Source organism: Triturus cristatus, chromosome 3_2 (genome assembly GCF_964204655.1).
Source record: "Triturus cristatus chromosome 3_2, aTriCri1.1, whole genome shotgun sequence".
Lineage (NCBI taxonomy): Eukaryota > Metazoa > Chordata > Amphibia > Caudata > Salamandridae > Triturus > Triturus cristatus.
The window spans coordinates 1,061,468,727-1,061,490,686 of NC_140584.1; the positions used below are offsets into that span (position 1 = coordinate 1,061,468,727).

The 21,960-nt window shown below is 47.1% G+C and overlaps 1 protein-coding gene across 4 annotated transcripts in view; it reads left to right on the plus strand.

The window, feature by feature from the left end:
* GTF2IRD1 (GTF2I repeat domain containing 1) overlaps positions 1–21,960 on the plus strand; it is a 1,036,986-nt gene that overhangs the window by 770,928 nt on the left and 244,098 nt on the right. For all 4 annotated transcript variants that reach the window (XM_085649787.1, XM_085649789.1, XM_085649788.1 and 1 more), the window contains 2 exons: positions 13,434–13,517; positions 14,929–15,112. In XM_085649787.1, the coding sequence (XP_085505913.1) occupies positions 13,434–13,517; positions 14,929–15,112 (268 nt within the window). The remainder of the gene's footprint in view (positions 1–13,433; positions 13,518–14,928; positions 15,113–21,960) is intronic.

The following is a 21,960-nucleotide window of genomic DNA, read 5'->3' on the forward strand; positions in this document are numbered from 1 at the left end:
TAGTATATGGTTTCGTCTCCCCCTGAAAACCACCGTGTATTGTGCTTACTTACCTCTTGAAATTGAAGTATTATTGTTTATCTATGTTGATATCTCGGGATAGGAGGGATACCTATCAGTTAGTGAGTGTATGTAATAAATAGACATATTTTTATAACTACATTCTGTGGTTCTTTTTTGTGTAACCTACACTACATCATTAGATCTGGTAAAACAAGCTACTTAACACGTATTCTAGACTAAACCTGAAGGCTGCTCTCCACAGTTACCACTTACAGAGCTTTCCGTGGTTGTCTAAGACCACTAAAATCACCATAAGGGCTGTCTGGATTAGTGCAAGGTGCTTCACTTAAATAAGTGTGCACGATGTACTAAGCCAGCCTCCTGCACTAAGCATCTTATTCAGGCAAGAAATTGTTACACACACTCAATAACTAAATCCAAGATCAGTGGTTTGTAAAAATATTACTTTTAGTATATTTATTTTATAGAACCAAAAATACTTTGTTGCAGTGAAATACGTTTTGCACTATCACTATTTTTCAATATCAAAAGCGGACACTGCATTTTTCAATCAATACAATATTCTTATGGGAGGAAACAGAATCAGCAATTTGCAGGTAAGTACACTTTTTACGAAATGTATCTTTCGAATGAAGAATCGGTACCAGGCAAGGTTCAGGAAAGGGACCTTAGTGTACCTCCAGCAGCACAGGGACGGCTGGGTGCGAGGTCAGACCCTGTGTCTGGTGCCAATGTTATCCAATGGAGAAAGGGGCAATCGTAGTGGTACTACTTGCAGATGAGTAGCACGGTTTTGGAATCCAGTCTCTAGAGGTTAAAGTAAGCACATGATGGGCCACAAGGGAGCTCCAAACTTACACCTTCAGCAGGACAGGCCGGATGCAGAGTGCCAACACAGCGTCAGTCACCCAATGCAAACTAATGGGGAATCTCACACTTGGAAAAAGGCTGCAGGCTTAGGCCTGGAGGTTGGATGAAAGAAACCCACAGCTGCACAGGTAAGTTGGGATGTTCTTGAGCATTGGGACACCGTCGTTAGATCTTCCAAATGCCAAGGAGCTCCGAGTGCAGTGGTGTCCTTTGGCGTCTAAAGTCACCTTACCAGTGTGGTCGCGGTTTGGGGGTGTCATCGTGCAGAGGCTGCAGGCTTCGACGTGGAACTGGCAGGGGTCAACCCACAATTCTCTTCCAGGGGATCCTCATCAATAGTCATAAGCACGGAATATTCCCGCCCATGTGCGGGGACCCCGGAAATAATAAAATTATATATGTAAAAACATACATATATACAGCTCTGTATATATATAAACATATATCATTTTTTCCAAGCAAATGCAGCTCCCATAAAAGGCTAGGCAATGTAAATATACACATCCAATAACACACATATATATATATATATATATATATATATATATATATATATATATATATATATATATATATATATATATATATATATATATATATATATATATATATATATATATATATATATATATATATATAAAGGTATAACAATACACCTAAATCTCTTTTTTTTTTTTTTTTTTTAATGAGGTAAACACTCATGAGAAAGCAAAAAATAAAGAGAACAAACTGTGGAAAAACACAGATGTACAACATATTGCCAGCCTGCAGGCTGCATTGCAATATAATACCATAGAGACTAAAAAGCCCTGTACAGGTAAAAACTGGCACCGTGCCTTTAAGGCAGCCCTGACTTCCATATCCCATCATGCCTCAGGGGTGACAGTTAGGTCAGTTGTTCTTTCCGGCTCCTTCAGTCAGGACCCTGGAATTCAGCTCTCTTCATTTTTGACTCTTTAGTCAAGAATTATTACAACTTTAAGATTTTTTGGACTTCTTCTTATAACATCTGAGAGGAAGTTAGTATCCTGTGTTTTTCTGACTGATTTTTTTTTGCTATTTTGTCAGAAAAATGCCTTCTTTATTTGTTCCATGTCCATCTTGTGGAAAAAAGAAGGCTGCTTCAGACACACATGAGGTGTGTATTATCTGTCTGCCGGACTCTCACTCTCCAGCAACATGCCATCATTGTGAAGACCTTTCCAAAAGGACTTTAAAGGAGAGAGAGAGGATTAGGCTGTACGGCCTAGCAGAACGGTCGACGTCGAAGCAGTTGGTCCCTGTTTGCTCCCCATCGACGTCGGGCTCGGCGTCGAAGACTCCAGCGGCGGGATCGTCGCTGAGAGGTGAGGAGTCAAGGGGAAGTCATGCTGCAAAGAGAAAATCATCGTCGACTTTAGATTCAGCGTTGAAGCGGATGCGTTCGACGTCGACGGCGTCTAAAGGCTCGGCGTCGAGGACTCGGCGCCACAGTTCAACGTCGAAAAAGCATCTGTCGACGTCAAGAGAAGATCGATCGACGTCTGCACTAAGATATCGTTCGTCGTCGAAGGAAAGACATCGTTCGACGTCGAGGTCGGCGAGACATCAGTCGACGTCGCAAGAAGTACAGTCGACGTCGAGACCAAGATCGCCGTCAAGATCAAGATCGCCGTCGAGGAAACATCGTTCGACGGCGAAGAGGCTTTCGACGTCGTCGGAGCATTCGACGTCGAGACAGAAGTCTCCGTCAGGAGTGACGTCGAGGCAGACGCCTCCGTCAGGGCCGACTTCGAGGCAGGAGCCTCCGTCGGAGTCGACGTCGAGGCAGAGGCCTCCGTCGGAGTCGACGTCGAGGCAGAGGCCTCCGTCGGAGTCGACGTCGAGGCAGGTGCCTCCGTCGGAGTCGACGTCGAGGCAGATGCCTCCGTCCTCACAGGTCTCCAAAGCTTTGGTGAGGTACATGAAGCCTCCGTCGAAGATAATCTCGACGTCGAGACAAGAAGCTCGGAGCCTCGAAGATTCGAGTCAAAGATCTCCGGTGATAGGCCTATCACCGTCGAGGCAGCCCTCTGTTGAGGGTACGCAGGAGGTGTCACATGTTCGCCTCACGATTCGACCAGTCTCAAGGCGAAAATCTCCTCATAGACTGATATATACAACTCCTGAGTCACCGCGTCTCATATCTATCTCGCCTTCAGGATCAGAGGGCTCAGGTTCAAGATCCGAATCACCAGAGCTTGTGCATCAATCTCCAGTACCTGCAAGAGAAAGTTCGCAGGAGGAGGACAATGCGGTACCTCAAAGTCCCGTAAGGGAGATGCCTCAGGACCCTGCTATGCCAGACGCAATAAAGGCATCACTAACAAGAATAAGGGGCGTGGTATTCCCAGCGACACCGATCAGACCAAGATCTCGAGAAAGAGAATCCCGAAGTCACTCTCGAGCACCAAGAAGGCGATCCAGGTCTCCCTCCCGCAGAAGAGGGTCGACCAGATCAGAGAAAAGGCGCCGTAGAACTCCTTCTACCTCCCCTTCTTCCAGATCATCCAAAAGGGATTATTCACCGACACTCTCGGAGACGCCACCCTCTCGGGTATCTCCGGTAGATGATATTTCTACGTTTCAGGAAGTGTTGTGTAGAGGAGCTACAAAATTAAATATCCCTATGCCGGTTCAGGAGACCACTTCATCCATAATCTTTGAAACTCTTCATGAACGCACAGTGTCACGCCCGTTATTGCCATTAGTCCCCGGTTTGTTACAACCGGTAATGGATATCTTTCTCACACCAGCAACCACCAAAACGGCGCCGGCGAGAATTCTAAAAAAGTACCGTCCAGCTCCGGAGGACCCTCTATTCCTTAAATCAGATCCTCCACCGGACTCTGTCATCACCGCCGCTGCCAGGAAGACACATGCAGTAGCTGGGTCTTCAACGGTACCACCAGATAAGGACAGTAAGACACAAGACTCCTGGGGGAGGAAAGTTTGCGGCTCAGCATCCTCAAGCTTAAAGGTGGCGAGTGCCTCGGCGCTTCTGGGGCGCTATGATAGGTCATTATGGGACTCTCTGCAGAGGTTCATTGACAAAGTTCCATCAGAGGACAGACGGGACTTTGAAGAGATTTTGCATGAGGGGAGCCTGGTTTCTAACCAGATCATAAGTGCAGCGGCGGACGGGGCAACACTGGCAGCGCATGAATATGCACACGGAGTCACAGCCAGAAGATCATCTTGGCTTAGATTGACGGCCTTGAAACCGGAAGCGCAGGCAAGAATATTAAATCTGCCTTTCTCCGGTAGTTCTCTTTTTGGGTCCCATGCAGATGAGGAAATGGCCCGTATGAAGGCAGAGCTGGAGACCATGAAAGCCGTCGGGCTTGAAAAGAGAAAAGAGTTTCGACGCCGCAAGGGAAATGACAGGCGCAATTACCAACAGAGGGTTCAAACCCCTCATTGGCAAAAGAACCAGGACCAGCAAGGTCAAAAGAAACAGCAATACCAGTCCCGCAAACCATCCAGGGGACGGGGTAACAACAGGCAGTCTAATGCTGGAAACAAAGCTCCGGGGAAGCAATGAGAAGCCGCTTCCTCCGATGCTGTCCACCGCTCCGGTGGGAGGAAGTGTTGCAAATCATCTTCCAGAGTGGCAGTCCATCACAAAGGACAAGTGGGTACTGAATATACTGCGTCATGGGTACTCGCTTCGTTTCAGAAGTCACCCCCCATCGATTCCTCCTGTCAATTCATCCCAGCATCTAAAGCAGCTCAGAGAAGAGGTAGCGACGCTTCTACTCAAATCTGCAATAGAGAAAGTGCCCATAAACCAAAGAGGAAAGGGAGTTTACTCCAGATACTTTCTCATACAAAAGAGGAGTGTGAAGGTAGAGTTCAGACCCATTTTAGACCTACGGATACTGAACAAACACATAAGAAAGGAAAAATTTCGCATGCTGGCGCTCCACCAAATATATCCTCTTCTCCGGATGGGCGATTGGATGTGTTCATTGGACCTTCAGGATGCATATTTCCATATTCCCATCCTAAGGAATCATCGAAAATTTCTCAGGTTTGTGGTAGGCAACTCTCACTATCAGTTCAAAGTCCTCCCATTTGGCCTGAAGTCAGCTCCTCGAGTATTCACAAAATGCGTGGCAGTAGTAGCGGCTGCTCTGAGGCGCGCAGGAGTCTTCGTCTATCCCTACCTAGACGACTGGCTAATAAAGGGCTCATCACCACAGAATGTGCAGTCACAGCTGTCGCTATGCCTGAACTTATGTTGCAAGTTGGGTCTCAGAGTGAATGCCAAAAAAAGTCCAATTTTACACCAACGCAGAGGATCCACTACCTGGGCGCAACTATAGACTCCGTAGTAGGAAAAGTGTTTCCTTCGGAGGAAAGACAGTCATCCATTATGCTAAAAGGCAGGCAGATTATAACCAACAATCTGTCGTCGGCAAGGCAAATCTCTTCTCTACTAGGGGCCATGGCATCCTGCATCTTCCTAGTGCCCAATGCCAGGCTAAGGATGCGTCCTCTTCAGCAAGATCTCGAGGACAAATGGGATCAAAGGAACTCCCTGTGGGAAGAAAAGGTTTGCCTCTCCTCTGCAGCCAAACAGTCAGTCAAGTGGTGGCTGAAGCCAAGGAATCTACAAGTGGGGATCCCCTTCCATCAAGAGCCCCCAACTCAGACCTTAATCACCGACGCTTCCCTTCAGGGATGGGGTGCGCATTTTGGGACTCTGCAAACTCAGGGACAGTGGTCCAGCAGCGAGCAGTTGTACCACATCAACATGCTGGAGCTCAGGGCAGTCCACCTAGCCCTCAAAGCGTTCCTGCCTGCGATCACGACGAGTACCATTCTAGTGCAGACGGACAATACCACCACAATGTACTACCTGAACAAGCAGGGGGGTACTCGATCCAGAACGCTCTCGCTGGAAGCTCAGTCCCTGTGGCACTGGATCCTAGCAAGGAACATCTCATTGAAAGCGGTGCACCTACCAGGAGAACTCAACGTGCAAGCAGACTTACTCAGTCGGCATTTTCAAGAGCCAGAGGACTGGGTAATCAACGACGAGGTGTTAGAAGACATCTTCGGGGAATGGGGGCGTCCGCAAGTGGACCTTTTCGCGGACGAGCAAAACACAAAATGCCGAGGCTTCGCCTCAAGATACCATCGACCAGGATCCCTAGGGAATGCCCTTTTGATCAATTGGTCAATGACATTTGTGTACGCTTTTCCGCCTCTCCCACTAATCCCCAAGGTGGTGACCAAGTTGCAGAATTCATCTGCCAAGATGATCCTCATAGCACCGGACTGGCCGAGGCAGTGGTGGTACACGGATCTCCTACACATGTCGATCCGACCCCACAAGCGGCTGCCGTGCAGGCCGGACTTGTTATCCAAGATGCAGGGGAAGATTTACCATCCCAGCCTTCCCTCGCTGAGCTTAACAGCATGGCTCCTGAAGTCCTCCAGTATGGCCATCTGAACCTCCCTCAAGAGTGTATGTCCATACTGAAGGAAGCCAGGAGGCCTTCGACAAGACACTCCTACTTCTGTAAGTGGAAAAGATCTTATATATGGTGTGCTCAGCATCATTATGATCCCACTAAATGCCAGGAGGATGTAATTTTGCCCTATCTTCTATATTTAGCGAGGGCAGGGTTGAAATTTTCATCCATAAAGGTTCACCTAGCAGCCATAACAGCATACAGGCGTTCGCCTTCACAGCAGTCATTTTTTAAAGTGCAGGTAGTGAAGGATTTCTTGCAAGGACTCAAGAAAGTCTATCCCCCTGTTAGACCTCCCTCTCCTTCCTGGGAGCTAAACTTGGTTCTGTCGAAGCTCAGGGGTTCTCCTTTTGAGCCTATTCATAAGGCTACCTTACAGCACCTCACATGGAAGACAGCATTTTTAATAGCCATCACTTCAGCACGGAGGGTCAGTGAGATACAGGCCCTCTGTTCTAAAGAGCCCTACACTATTTTTCATCAAAATAGGGTGGTGATGAGAACTCATCCTTCGTTCCTACCCAAGGTGGTATCGGAGTTTCATGTAAACCAAGCCATCTCCTTACCAACCTTTTTTCCCAACCCCTCCTCTCCGGCAGAGAGGGCGTTGCATTCTCTAGATGTCAAAAGGGTCCTAAAATTCTACCTAGATAGGACTAAGAATGTCAGGAAATCTGATCAATTGTTTGTGAACTATGGGGTTGTCCGTATGGGCTTTGCTGCATCCAAACGTTCCATTGCTAGGTGGATTGTTTCAAGTATTACATTGGCCTACCAACTGGCTCAGAAACCATTGGGGGCGCGCCCTAAAGCGCATTCGACAAGAGGAAAAGCGGCTACCGCGGCTTTTCTCAATAATGTCCCACTCTCCGAGATCTGCAAGGCAGCCACTTGGAGATCTGTCCACACTTTTACCAGGCATTATTGTCTGGATTCGGACACCAGAGCAGACACTCAAGTAGGACAAGCCTCCTTGAGGAATCTGTTCCATGCTTAATCATTTTCATGATTCTCTTTCTCCATGGGTGATACAACCTTAGTTTCATTTGCCTGCAGGTGGAAGGGGAGCTTGCTACTCTATTCAGTGCTTATGACTATTGATGAGGATCCCCTGGAAGAGAAGGGTAAGTTACTTACCTGTAATCCTAGTTCTCTTCCAGGGGTATCCTCATCAAAGTCATAAGCAACCCACCCACCTCCCCAGGCAAATGAGAAGAAGTGTATTATTCATTATGGAAAGGATATATCTTTGTGTTTAGGACTACGGTCCCGCAAAGAACAACTGACCTAACTGTCACCCCTGAGGCATGATGGGATATGGAAGTCAGGGCTGCCTTAAAGGCACGGTGCCAGTTTTTACCTGTACAGGGCTTTTTAGTCTCTATGGTATTATATTGCAATGCAGCCTGCAGGCTGGCAATGTGTTGTACATCTGTGTTTTTCCACAGTTTGTTCTCTTTATTTTTTGCTTTCTCATGAGTGTTTACCTCATTAAAAAAAAAAAAAAAAAAAGAGATTTAGGTGTATTGTTATACCTTTATATATATATATATATATATATATATATATATATATATATATATATATATATATATATATATATATATATATATATATATATATATATATGTGTGTGTTATTGGATGTGTATATTTACATTGCCTAGCCTTTTATGGGAGCTGCATTTGCTTGGAAAAAATGATATATGTTTATATATATACAGAGCTGTATATATGTATGTTTTTACATATATAATTTTATTATTTCCGGGGTCCCCGCACATGGGCGGGAATATTCCGTGCTTATGACTTTGATGAGGATACCCCTGGAAGAGAACTAGGATTACAGGTAAGTAACTTACCCATACTCTCGCTCAGGATCACTGGGGAACCTTTTCTGGAAGAGTGGACGTTGGGTGGAGGTTGACTTCATAGTTCCCCAGGCAGAGCTTTGGTTTCGAAACTTGGTTTTTAGACAGATCCGCTGTCCGCTGAAGATCAGGAGTCTACGTTAAAGGCAGTCAGTTCTCACAAGGTTTTGGAGGTCGCTGGTCTGCGGGACGAGTCATGCCAAGTTCAAAGTTTGCATACAGGCTGGTGGGGCTGGGACCACGGCAGTCGCTGGAGGCTTGTCGTGCAGGGATTGGCTCTTCATTGTCCTCTTCTTTGTAGGTTGTTGGTAATTGAGGATTAAGGTTCAGAGGTGCCTCTAATTACTAAATGTAGGTGCATTACAGGGGTTAGAAGGTAGTAGCCAATGGGCTACTTAGCTTTAGGGTGACTACACCCTTTGTATATCCACTCCGTCTGCAGAGGGGACATACCCCTAGCATTATTGGCTAGAATTCTCCAAAACAATATGGAGGATTTTCAAAGGAGGGGGCCACTTCAGCTCAGGACACTTTAAGGGTGGTCCTGGCTGAGAGGGAGCACACCTCTCCTGCTTACTAATTTTCCCACCGACCTTGCCGCCAAAAGTGGGGCATGGTCAGGGGGCTGGCATCTCCACTAGCTGGAGAGGCCCTGGACAGCATAACATAAGGCAGGAAGCATTTGAGTCTCCCAGCCACGCAATGCCTTCTTGGGGGTAGGTGTGAAGCACCTCCACCCAGAGTAGGCTTTGTTTCTAACCCACGAGAGCAAAAGGCGTCCTTCCTCGGGGTCAAAAACCTGTCTAGAAGTGGCAGGCTTGTGCAGAACACTCAGGCATGCACTAGTGGGTTGCTAGGTTTTCAGAGGCCACTTTTAAGGTGCCCTCTGACTGCATTTATTAATGAATCCAACACTGGCATCAGTGTGGGCTCATTAATCTGAGTTTGGTGCCAAACATCTTGGAATTCGGTAAAGCCATAATGGAGCTGTGGAACATGTAGCGACAAGCTCCCAGCCCTTGTACTCAGTATGGCTTCACTATGTACTTATAATGTCTAAGAATAGACTTGAACACTATACAGGCATATCTGCTCATGCAGTTATGCTCTCACAATAGGTATAGTGCATCCTGCCTTAGGGCTGTACGACCTTGTAGAGGGCTGACTTACCTATGCCACATGAAGTGTTTCTGGGCATGGCACACAGGGATGTGTGCCAGGTCGACTCTTCACTTTTATCTGCCCCAAAATAAGCAGGCTGCAGTGGCTGTGTGCATGTTTGGTGAGGGATCTCTTAGGGTGGCACAATACATGCTGCAGCCCTTAATACCATTGGTACAAGGGACTTATATGTGGGCCAGAGGTGTGTCAATTGTGGAAACAAAGGTACAGTTTTGGGAAAGAACGCATGCACTGGGAACCTTGTTAGTAGGAACCCAGTGCACATTCAGTTAAACATGTATCAGTGGGGCCAACCATGCCAAAAGGAGTACTTTCCTACTGGTATCCGAGCTGTTGAGCGTGGACATCAGTCCTCCTGTCAAGCTGCCCCTGCCAGAGAATCTTCTGTTGCAGAGGATTCTTTAACCAAACCTGTCAATTTTCTTCCTTCTTGTGTGGAGATTGAGCAGCAACAGTTGACAGCTTTCGAACTTCCACCCGAAGTCTGCAATGTTATCCTATCAGCCAGGCATCCCTCCACCAAAACGGTATATGCTTGCCATTAGGGCAAGTTTATGGCATGGTTTGCAAAAAAAAACAAGTTGGCCCCTCTTTCTGCTCCCCTTTCTCAGGTTCTTCTAATTATTTCTTGTCTTGCGCTACAGTGCTCTGCTCTGGGTACCTTAAATGGCTACCTTCAATGGCTACCTTCTGCTATATCAGCCTTTCTGCGGTTGCCTGACCAGCCATCCCTCTTCGAATCCCCTATTTTACATAGGTGCTTAAAAGGTGTGCAACATATGTTTCCTCCTTCTCCCTTCCTTATACCTCAGTGGGACCTCAATCTAGTCCTCACTTTTTTGACATGTGTTCCCTTTGAGCAATTGCACAACTGTCCTCTCTAGCTCCTTATCATCAAGACTGCGCTTCTGGTGGCAATAACATCTGCCCGAACGATGATTGAGCTTCAGGCTTTGTCTTCCAAGCCTCCATACTTTAGCATCTACTCATAAAAGCTGGTTCTAAGCACCAGAGCTGCCTTTCTGCTGTAGGTCGTCACTTTTATTCATATAGGCCAGTTCCTCACCATGCCTAATTTTTACGCTTGCCACATTCCTCTAAAGAAGAGAAGCAACTTCACTGAGTGGACCCAAAAAAGCGTTGTTGTTCTACCTTGACTACAAGAAACTACAAGAAAGTTCTGAGTGGTTGACCAACTCTTCCTGGGGTATGTCAAAGCAAAAAAGGGAAAGGCTGTGCTGAAGCGGACCATCTCCTGATGGATACTGCTCTGCATTAAGATCTGGTGTGCATTAGCCAACAAACAACCCCCTCAAGGTTTGCAGATTCATTCCACCAGAGCCAAGGCTGCGACCACTGCCTTAGCACGCATAGTTCTGGTCCTTGACATTTGCCAGACAGCAACGTGGGCATTTCTGCAAACATTTACAAGGCTCTACTGCCAGGACAGTCAGATCTGTAGGGATTGGCATTTCGCCCATGCGGTCCTGTAGGACGTTTTAGTATGAAGTTGTTACGCAGACCCACCGCCAGGAAGGTATTGATTGGTTATCTATTCTAAGGTAAGGAATCTGTTGCTAGAAGTCTCTATTAGATGAACAGGTTGCTTACCTTCGGTAACGCCTTATCTTGGAGAGACACTATCTAGCAGCAGATTCCTTACTGACCCACCCATCCTTTCCTCTCTGTGAACGGATTTTAGGGACAGGGCTGTTTCGCAGTTAAGGCCCTAGTTTTCCACACCAGTTGTCAGTGATCTTCATGGCTCTAGAGCTCCGGCCGTGGAAAGTCGTGAAAAGAAACTGACGTCCGCACGCTGGATATGTGCTTATATAGACTCCACGTATGTCACATCTTGTGCAGACAACAACACCACACGTAGGTGATCGGCACTACCTACCGGCTCACAGGGTTACCACTCATGAAAAATCTCTGGATCCAGTCTGATGCCTGGGCATAATTCTAAGTTAAGAATGTCTGCGGATAGATAGAGTCACTACCAAATAAGGCATTACCAAAGGTAAGTCACTTGATCATCAATGCATCACCCCTCCACCAAATCTGCTTACTCTGGCAGATGTAGTAACTTTGTTGTTCAGACATTAAAATAGAACCCTTGCAGGCTGTCACAATTTCTACAATTTGCAGTTTCACTTACCCAAAGGGGTTGTGCAATTGGCGCTGTCAAGAGGTATTTGGCGACACTGTCGATGTTCCTCTATCTGCCAGATGAAAGTACCTTTTCAAATCTCCTTTGAAATACCCTTTCTGAAAGGGTTAACAATTATGCATCCTCCAACCCCCTTGGCCCTATTGATCCATGGAGTCCTCCTGTCGGGTTACTACTGGCGAGTCTGCCCTCAGCACCGTCTGTGCCTCACGATCCCGCTTCGCCTTCAGCTTAAGAGCTGTCTTCTTGACAGAGACCGTGATCAACACCTATCCCTGCAGATGGCGGCATCAATGCCACTAACGTAGGAAGATGTCGATCCCATAGTACTGTCCAACTGAGTACCTTTGCTGCCGACCCCATACACTCTGACTTTGATAGGATTCCCCCCCTCTCCCCAACCCTGTGCTCCAATACTTATTTAGATTGGACTCTGAACAGAGCCAATAAAGTTTTGGAAATGATGGTCATGGCAGTGGGGATGAGATTGCCCCTCAGTATTTTTTATGGACCTGCCTATGTGTCACGATGCCCGCAGCTCTTGCTACTAGGGTAGCCACTAACCTCGGTAGATCATCAGCAGGAGAGAGCATCGATGGGTATGTCCCCAAATTCCCCAGGGCGCCGCACCGCACAGGGTAATGAAAACACCGCTATGGGAACTGCCCCCTAGGGAAGAAGAGAAAAAGGGACAAAGAATAAACACCACGGCGTCCCTCTTGCCTTCCAGGGGTCCAGACCAGGCCAACCGGGGAAACTGCACAGGGAGAGAGACAGAGGATTAGAGAAGGCGGACCCACCCCAGTTATTCCCCCCCCCTGCTTCTGTAGTTGTCTTTGGGGTTTTCCGTACCTGCAAGAGGCGACGGACTCTCGGGGAATTGTGGAATGGAATAGGTGCGACGAAGAATCGTGGAGCAGTTATCCCAGATGCCTTCTGGGGGTTTTGGAGGATCAGGATCACAAGAAGGGACGCTGGTGTAGGTTGTCGGAATCTCGACACAAAATCAGCAAAGAGGCAATAGTACCAACCAGAGTAGTACACACGGCAGTGGCCCGTGACTACTCTGAAAACAAAACAAACAAACAAGCACCAAAACGCAAAATCATCAAGGAAAAGCCGGGACTGCAGGCGGCGATCCCCTTGCAGTAGTAGGACCCACCAGCTCGAGTATGAGCTCAAATACCTGAACGATGCTGGAGGTCGGCGGGGTAGTTCTGGAGTGCGTTCCTCTCCGGTTACATCACCGTGGAAACGCTACGAGCGGCTACAGGAAGGAACGCGTCTACGAACGCTTCCCCTTGAGTTGGGTTCACCGGGGGGGGGTGTGAGACTCGGTCGTCCCGCGGGGACAACACCTTCCGCCGACCGAGTCTCGTGGGTGCCGGATATCCTATGGACTGTTGAGCTCTGGGAAATACGATACGCGGGTGACTGCAGTGCAGCTCTGGACAGGTCGCTATGGCGTAGTTTCACCGGAGGACAGGCTCTCGCTCACGGGTCAGGATACTCAGCGGATTGACAAGCCCCCTTCTGCGGGAGCGGCGAGTATTTGTACTTCCGGGGGTCGAGGAGCATCTTACTGCTTCCGGGTGGGACTTGCGTCGGGAGTCTGGGTAACGTAGTCTCTGTTTCAGCCGTGGGCCGATAATCGCGACACTATGAAACAGAAAGACTGCTGTTTTGCTTCACGAACCTTTTGCTATAATTGAAATTTTTGCTATGAGGTTTTTTCCATAATAAGAGATTGCTTAAATTGCAGGTGGGGCTCTGTACATTTTACTAAAATCCATACTTATGTTTTTTTCTGTTGTAGAAAGTTACGATGCCAGACTTTCTCGAATAGATATTGCTAACACTCTGAGGGAACAAGTCCAGGACCTCTTTAATAAGAAATACGGTAAGATTTTGTTACTATTAAACCTGCTCTTTGAAAAAACTGTGTAATTCCTTTATTGCATGACTATTCTTTCTGAGTCTTTTTAATATACTATATCTAAAAAGTAATTTTAGATTTCTGTTAATTTTTTATATTTGAAAATTGTAATGATTTGATCACTCAGGAACTGGATTGAATAGTTTTGATGGTGAAGGGATGATATACTATTGCGCCACTCTCAACTAGCATCTTCCTAATGGCGGAATTTCATAGACTGGCCATCTGTTCCACAAGCCTCCATGTTTGTGTTCTATGTTTGTCTTCCATGTATGTCTTGGAGAATTCCCACTTTGTATGCATTCTGTTGCCAGCTACATAATAACATAGTGGTTGTGTAGTTTCCTTAATAAGTTAATTGATTAATTAATTTGTAAAAACTGAACAATTATTTTGTACCCAGGAACAAATGAATGACATGTTATGCTTCAAAGTATCATGTTGACCTCTTTACTGAGAACATTCCTCCAATTTGATAATTGAAGGCTCTGATTTCATTAAAAATAACAATACTTCTTGCAGAAGATGAATTTAAATTGAAATGGACAACTTGACCTGGCCTTTATTCATATTGTATTAGTGAAAATTCAGTCATCCTTAAGTATACATGATACTGAATTGTATTCTCAATCTGATTAGATGCCAGTAATGAATGTACTGTGGATTCTATTTGTGTTCACAAAGCTTTCAGATGATTTGATCAGACATTTATCACATAAGAATCCCTAGAGTTTACTCTGACTTTCAGATACCTTTATTTCTAAAGAGGCTGTGCCTTCACCCAGTGTTGCATCTCCATTGAGTTTTGATTGTGTCGCTAACAGTCAAATCTAGTCCACCAAGTTATATATTGGCATCATACTACAGCCTCGGAATGTTGCTTAATAAGAGGCAATAGAAAGAAAAGTTTGTTTCATTCTATAACTGAGATGATATCCTGTCATTACCTCAGATGGTGACATTTTTGCTTTTTACTTGTTTTGTACATCTTGCAGTGGCCCTAGCGCCCATAGACCGATTGCAATCCCACTTTGTACTCTGTCTTCCTAGTTTTCATATAGACTTTGTAATATTTGTGCATTATTTCTGTATATGCAGTCATGATCTCCATGTAGGGTCATGACTCAGACTGGCTGCCTACAGAAGATTTATTTGCCAATGGTTTATCTTGCTTCACCCAACAGTGATCCTCAGGCCTTGTATCTGGAGACATTTTGATAAGTCCTTAAGTAAAAGCCAACTTGAGTTCCTTTAAAAAAAAAAAAGTTGATTATGTGCAAGATACGATTTGCCAGTGCAGCTCTTGTGTGTACCTGAATGAGTTGCTGTATTATCACATTGAGTTGTTCCTAAAGGTCTCTCCGGTGTCTTGCAGGTGAGGCTTTGGGCATAAAGTACCCCGTGCAAGTGCCATACAAACGCATAAAGAGCAATCCGGGCTCTGTGGAAATTGAAGGACTGCCTCCTGGAATCCCATTTAGGAAACCGTGCACATTTGGATCACAGAATCTTGAACGGATATTAGCAGCGGCTGACAAAATAAAGTTTACAGTAACCAGGTATGTCCTGATCCTGCCTTGTGTCACCAAGCACTTCCTGTTGGACCCAACAGTCATTTTTAATGAACCTCATTGATGTTAGACAAATATACAAAGTTTCCTAGGAGTCGTAAAGAAAAGTTATCCTGTATTGGATCTTTCATAGATTCACATGCTTGAATCATTCCCTGTCATCGAATTGGGAGTCCCACGGTACCGTAGTAAAGCAGTATGTATTAACTTAGCATAGGCTAAAATAGCACTAGGCATTGAAATTTTGTAGCCTATCTATTTACTTTTTTTAAAAAGGGATAAACTTTAACTATGACCAATTAGGTCGTAGCTCCCTCTAGAACACTCCCATGAGAGGCTGATTTTCACCGCACGTCGAGTGTTTAGGGAGTCTCCCTGAGCTCTGCCAAGTTTTTCTGATCTGAAAGCAAATTTCAACTTTAATATTTTACTATGTCTGATTGAAAAGGCCTTTTTCAACCATGTAAGACGTGAGGGTGCATTTGGAGTACCCACATAAGGACTGCATTTGCTGCCTTCACTCCAAGCATGAGGTAAAAGAGTGCAAGATTTGTTGCACTTTCTCCTCAAAAACCCTGAAAAACAGGGATGGGAGGCTACTTCTGTGGCTTCAGCCAAAAAATGAAAGCTTAGACATCATCTTCTGAGGAGGATAGACCTCTGATAGGTCTCACAAAAGTACTAGATCTCATGATGGAGCGTCAGAGGAGTCCTCCGTTGCACAGCTCCAAAACAAATGTGAAGCAAAAACATTTCTCCCCAGGAACATCCTTGCCTAACTTATTCATGCCATGTGTTAAGGATCAAGATCACCCTCATACCTACTCTACTAAGCCGTCAACGAGGGGTACATCTTCTTCAAAATCCCACTTGACAACGCCTTCACCTTTGACACCGAGATTATCGAAGAAGCCTGCCACAGTAGTGGCTGTCCTACCTCGCATTCACAAAACGTACAGGGCTCCTGAGGATTCCCTTTCATGTTTAACAGGACATCCCAAGCCTGACTCGGTGATCTGTTAGGCAGCACAATGTAGGTCGAAGAACCCATCTACTCCCATTTCGGTACCACCTGACAAGGAGTAACGCTGTTTAGACAATATTGGTAAAAGATTTTCCACCATGTCTGCAATCACAGTGCGTGCAGCCAAAGCCCTGGCCATTCTAGGCCGATATGACAGCCAAATGTGGTCTGACGTCAGCTCCATCATCTGCCTCATCCCGGAGGATAAACGGTCGGAAGCCAAAAAGATCATACTGGAGGGTGAGGGCACTGCATCTGAAATAATAGATTGTGCAATGGACACCTCTTCCACAGGCTTCCATCAAATGACCGGCACAGCTGTGCTAAAACGCCAAGGGTGGCTCAAAGCAACCTCCTTTAGACCTGAGGTCCAATCTAAACTTTTAGACATGACATATGACGGGGACACGCTATTTGGCAAGCATATTGACAATGCTTTACTTGCCAGTAAGACAGAACTGATACCGCCAAATCCCTCACACCCTCCAATATTGCAAGGTGTCTTTTTGAGGGGCACGGGGACGCAGCTTCTCGTCTTATATGGGTGGATTCCAGCTCTTTCAGCAGTATCAGTCCTACCAGCCCCAATACAGGCAGAGATATCAACAACAGTCATACTGCCAATCCTCTGCAGCAAGTTTCTTTAAGCAAGGGTCTCACAGGAGACCTCCTTCTCAGAATTACGAAACAGGCCACAAATAGGTACTAGCTACTCAACCTTTTCATCCCGTAGATGCAAAGATATCCATTTACCTCCATCAATGACAAACCAACACCTCAGGCAGATGGGTATTGGAACTTGTCACCAATTGCCATACGCTGGAGTTCACAGAAAAACCTCCAACCAATCCCCCAAGTGGTGTGCATCCCCGCTCATATTTACTTACTTAGAAGGGAGGCTTTCCTAATGCTTGCCAAAGGAGCAATAGAGAAAGTTCCGGTTGCTCAAAAAGGGACAGGTTTCTACCCCCATTTTGTTCCTTATTCTCAAGAAATCAGGAGAGTGGAGACCTATCCTAGATCTCAGGAGACTCAACAAATACCTCCTCAAGTAATCCTTCCGGGTGATTACTCTTTCCAATATTCTTCATCGTGTTCATGACATCTCTAGACCTGGAAGACGCTTACTTACATATCTCCATCCATCCCAAACACCACAAATATCTTCTATTCATGGTAACTGGTACCCATTACCAATTCAAGGTCCTCCCTTTAGGCCTCAAGTCCGCCCCTCGTATATTCACCAAGTGTATGGCCCCTGTAGCAGCGGCATTCAGGGAACAAGGTCATCAGATATTCCCTTTCCTAGACGACTGGCCCCAGGACAAGTTGCCAGATCAACAAAAGCCTGTGTTTCACTTTGTCTCAAACTGGGCCTCACTGTAAATTGGCGAAAGTCATTCACCAGTCCCTGTCAAAATATGATATGTCTCAGAGGCGATCCAGACACAATACAGAAGAAATCTGACAAGGGAGGCTAGCACACTTGGCTCAAAAAAATTGATAAGAAAACAGTACATTTCTGTGAGACTATTCAAGTCGCTCCTAGGCATGATCTCGTCTGCACTAAACTTGGTCCCATTGGTGCGCCTCAACATGAGGCTGTTACAAGAGGAACTGCAACTCCAATCAATACAGTTAGAAGGGTCCTTTATCTCCATTACTCTGCAAATGATACCCACACTGGCATGGTAGTCCCACAAACCATAAGTCTCTCAAGGCCTCATGTTCCTACCACTGTGCTGAATTTCATCATCACCACAGATGCTTCTATGCTGGGGAGGCCATTTACAGGACCTTCAGATTTAAGAAAATAGTCCACAAGTCAAATGTCTCTCCACATCACCAGCTTGGAGCTCAAGGTAATTTTTCTCACCCTGCAGGCTTTCCTTCCTAGGATCTCAAAATCTTCTGTGCTGATCCGTACCGCTAATGCGACCAGCATGTATTATATCAACAAACAGGGAGGAACTCGATCTCTGACACTATCTCAAGTGCTGTGGGGTTGGCTCACAGCCCACAGAATCTCCTTAAAAGCCTCTCTTTGCGACAGACAGCAATGCCAAAGGCCAATTCTACACCAGTCGATTCCCTATCCCAGGGTCATGGGGGATTGCGTTTTTGATGCACTGGTCCGGGATCTATGTGTATACTTCACCTCCTTCCCACTGATTTCCAAGGTCCTCACCAGGATGAAGATGGAGCGCTGCCATCTCCTATTGATCGCTCCGAAGTGACCCAGGCAGCACTGGTTTTTGGAGCTTCTCCTCCTCTTGGAGACCAAGCACATTCGTCTTCCTCCAATGCCATCTCTCCTGACACTAAACCAGGGTCAGATATGCCACCCGAAGCCAGCCTCGCTCCACTTCCATGCATGACTCCTGAATTCTATGAGTTTTGGAACTTCGATATTATTCAGGAATGCAGAGAAATTCTTTCTAAGTCTGGAGCAGAAAGCACGACAGATTAAAGTGGAAAAGGTTCTGGCACTGGTGTCAACAAAACAACTTACACCCGTTCCACACTTCTCCAGAACATATCTTACCTTATCTTCTTTCTTTGGCCAAGTCAGGCCTCGTTTACTCATCAGTCAAAGTTCAGCTTGCTGCAGTTTCAAGGTACAGACGCTCGGCACAGGATCTTTCTCTCTGTTCTACAAGGCTCATAAAACAATTCATGAAAGGACTCCTCAGAGCTTTCCCACCAGTGTGAGCTCCTCCTCTGGAATGCCAACCCAATGTGGGCCTCTTGCAACTAATGAATTCATAAGGCTGGATCAAAGTTTCTCAAGTGGAAGGTTGCCCTTCTCCTAACTGTCACACCTACCAGAAGGGTTAGTGAGATACAGGCCTTTACCACTCAGGAACATTTTCTTTGTTTCTCAGCTGATTTCGTACTTCTCAGGAGAAACCCAAAGTTCATCCTAAAGGTTCTTCTCAATCCCACCTCAATGAGCATTTCACCCTTCAAAATGTTTCCTCAACCCAGCCACACCGGCTGAGCAGGCTCTGCATCCTTTAAAAATCAGCCAGTGTCTCAAATTTTACCTTCACAGAACTAAGCTCATTCACAAGACTGACCAGTTACTTGTAACTTATGGACACGGTCGTCAAGGCATAGCAGTGACAAAACCAACGATCGCAAGATTGATCTCGACAAGAATTCAGTCTTGCCATTCCAAATCGGGCAACCCCTTTAACGAGAAGAGCTAAAGGTCATTCGACAAGAGCAGTGTCCACTTCCACTGCTTTGTTGTAGGCATCCCACTGGAGAAAGTATGTGTCAGGCTCGTCCTTCCGGAATCCTCGGAATGGTGTCGATGCTCTATGGGGGCCCACCTCTCGATAACACCAAGTCCGGAATGAAATACTCACGGACTGTTGGAGTGATCAAGCGGGGGAAGGAAAGGGTAGGGACAGCACGGAGGGAGACCTGAAAAGACACGGAACAAGAACACTATCAGTAGGCGTTTTGCAACCACCCAACCCTGCTGTAACTAACTAATAGTGACACACTCCAAACAATGTTTCTCCCCCCCCCCCGTACCTGTAAAGGAAAATAACCAGTGCCTTGACCATCAGAAGAGAGCTGAGCATATGGTATTCGATTGCCTGACACTATGGAAGACAAAGAGGTACTATTATGTTGAAGCAATACAGTCGGTTCTGTAACCCCTCAACCCCTCAATGTATCACACTCTGCAGAGACTTTTTTTTTTTTTTTTTTTTTTTTTTTTTTTTGAAACCGTTTATTGCAATCTCAAATATATACAGGTAGGGGCCTACAACCTTCTGGCCGGCCGCTAAAGTGACGATAACAAATGACATACATACAATGAGGCACTTAGCTTTATATAGACACTAAGGCAGGAGGTATTCACAACGCGGGCCATATGGCTCTGAGCCCACAATACGGTTTCATTTTATACAACACAACAACATAAATAACCACACACCCGCAAGGCAACCCACGATCGAAAGTGGCAGCACGTGTTCCTCAAATGGGGGACCCCAAACCATCCACTGAAAACCCCCGAGAGGGGAAGGGAAACAGGTCTGGGACCGGGAGAATACTGTGCTCGGAACTGAGGGAGGGAGCAAACTAGGGGGATGGAGCTGGTGAAGCGGGAGGCAACAACGGCGGCTCGCAGATATCCCCGCGGTAGGCGTTCCAGGGGCCCCATATCTTCACCCATGCCCCAGGCTTACCCCGCGCCACATACACCACCTTTTCTCGGAACATGCACCAATCCATGTGTTCTTTCCAGGCCGACACCGCCGGGGACCTCTGGGATCCCCACAGCTGTGCAACGTCCCGTTTAGCCACCATATAGCCCAGAGTCACCCATCGCGTCTGCGGAACCGAGTAATCGGTCGGTTCCCACACATTCAGCAAACATCTCCTCGCTTCAGGCAACAGCGCGACATGCGTAACCGCTCGCAGGACCTCATGCACACCACGCCAGAATCGCTCCACCCTCGGGCATTCCCACAAAATGTGCAAAAAGGTCGCTGAAGCACCACACCCACGCTTACACAATCCGTCCTCGGCATAGCCCATACGCAGAAGCCTTGGCCCCGTCATGTACACCCGGTGGAGTATCTTAAGCTGGACGAAACGAAGGCGAGCCGGGATGGCCACCTCCTTCGGAGAGGCCACCGCGGAAATCCAGTCCTCGTCGTCCAACTCCAGCCCATCGGCAACCCAGGCCTCGCGGAGGCCAGTCAGTAAGCCCAAACGATCATTTATCAATTTCTTGTAAATGAGGGAGATCGTGCTGTCCGGAACATGGCCATCTAGCACTCGATCCTCCAGGGGGGAGGACTCCGGGATGGAGGCCACGTCTGGGAAGACGGAGCCCAGCGCATGACGGACCTGCAGGTACCGAAAGTATTCACTGCCCCGCAGCTGAAACTCCGCCTGCAACGTCTCGAATGTTTTAAATCCTCCCCTCGTCCAGAGATCCCCCACTGTACTGATGCCTATAGTGTCCCACTGCTCAAAGCCCTTCGAGGTCCACAGAGAGCCCAACCTCTCAGACGCATACAGCGGTGACGCCCGGGTCAAACGGTCCTTCCAGCCCATAGCTGCATTAGCCGCGTGCCATACTCGCACCATGACACGCGTGGGTCCCGTCAAGCGGGAATCGGGCACACGAGCGTAGAGCGCTCGATTGTAGTCGCCACCGGGTAGGAGCAGCTTGTCCATTTCAAATGCCGGGTTTAGGGCGGGCCCATAGAGGCCCTGATTAATTGCAGCTAACTGGGAGGCCCAGTAATACCGTTTAATATCCGGGAGGGCAATCCCTCCGTCGTACCACGGGAGCGTCAACTTTGCCAAGGCTATACGCGGCCTCCCATCCCAGAACAGGCGGCACTGTAAACCTTCCACTTCACGGAAGTAGCGCGCTGGGACCAAGTCCATAGTGTTCTGGAGAGCGTACAGGAAGCGCGGCAATGACATCATCTTGAACAACGCCGACCGGCCGAGCGGCGAGAGCGGCAAGCGCCTCCAGCGCGCGACATCCTCCTTCAAGCGCTGGAGGGGGGGAAGCAAATTTCGCTCGTAGCGGGCCACCGGGTCCAGCGTAATGTAGACACCCAAGTATCGAAATCCCTCCGAGGCAATCTGGATCGGACAGCCCCGCGGGAGGACAGGAGCCTCCCCGGAAAGCACATAGACACAGGATTTGGCCCAGTTGATGACAAGGCCTGAATTGCGGCCAAAAGAGTGCAGAACATCAACCAGGACAATCAGTGATTTGCGCGGGGAGGCTAAGTACAAAAGGATGTCGTCTGCATAGAGAGACACT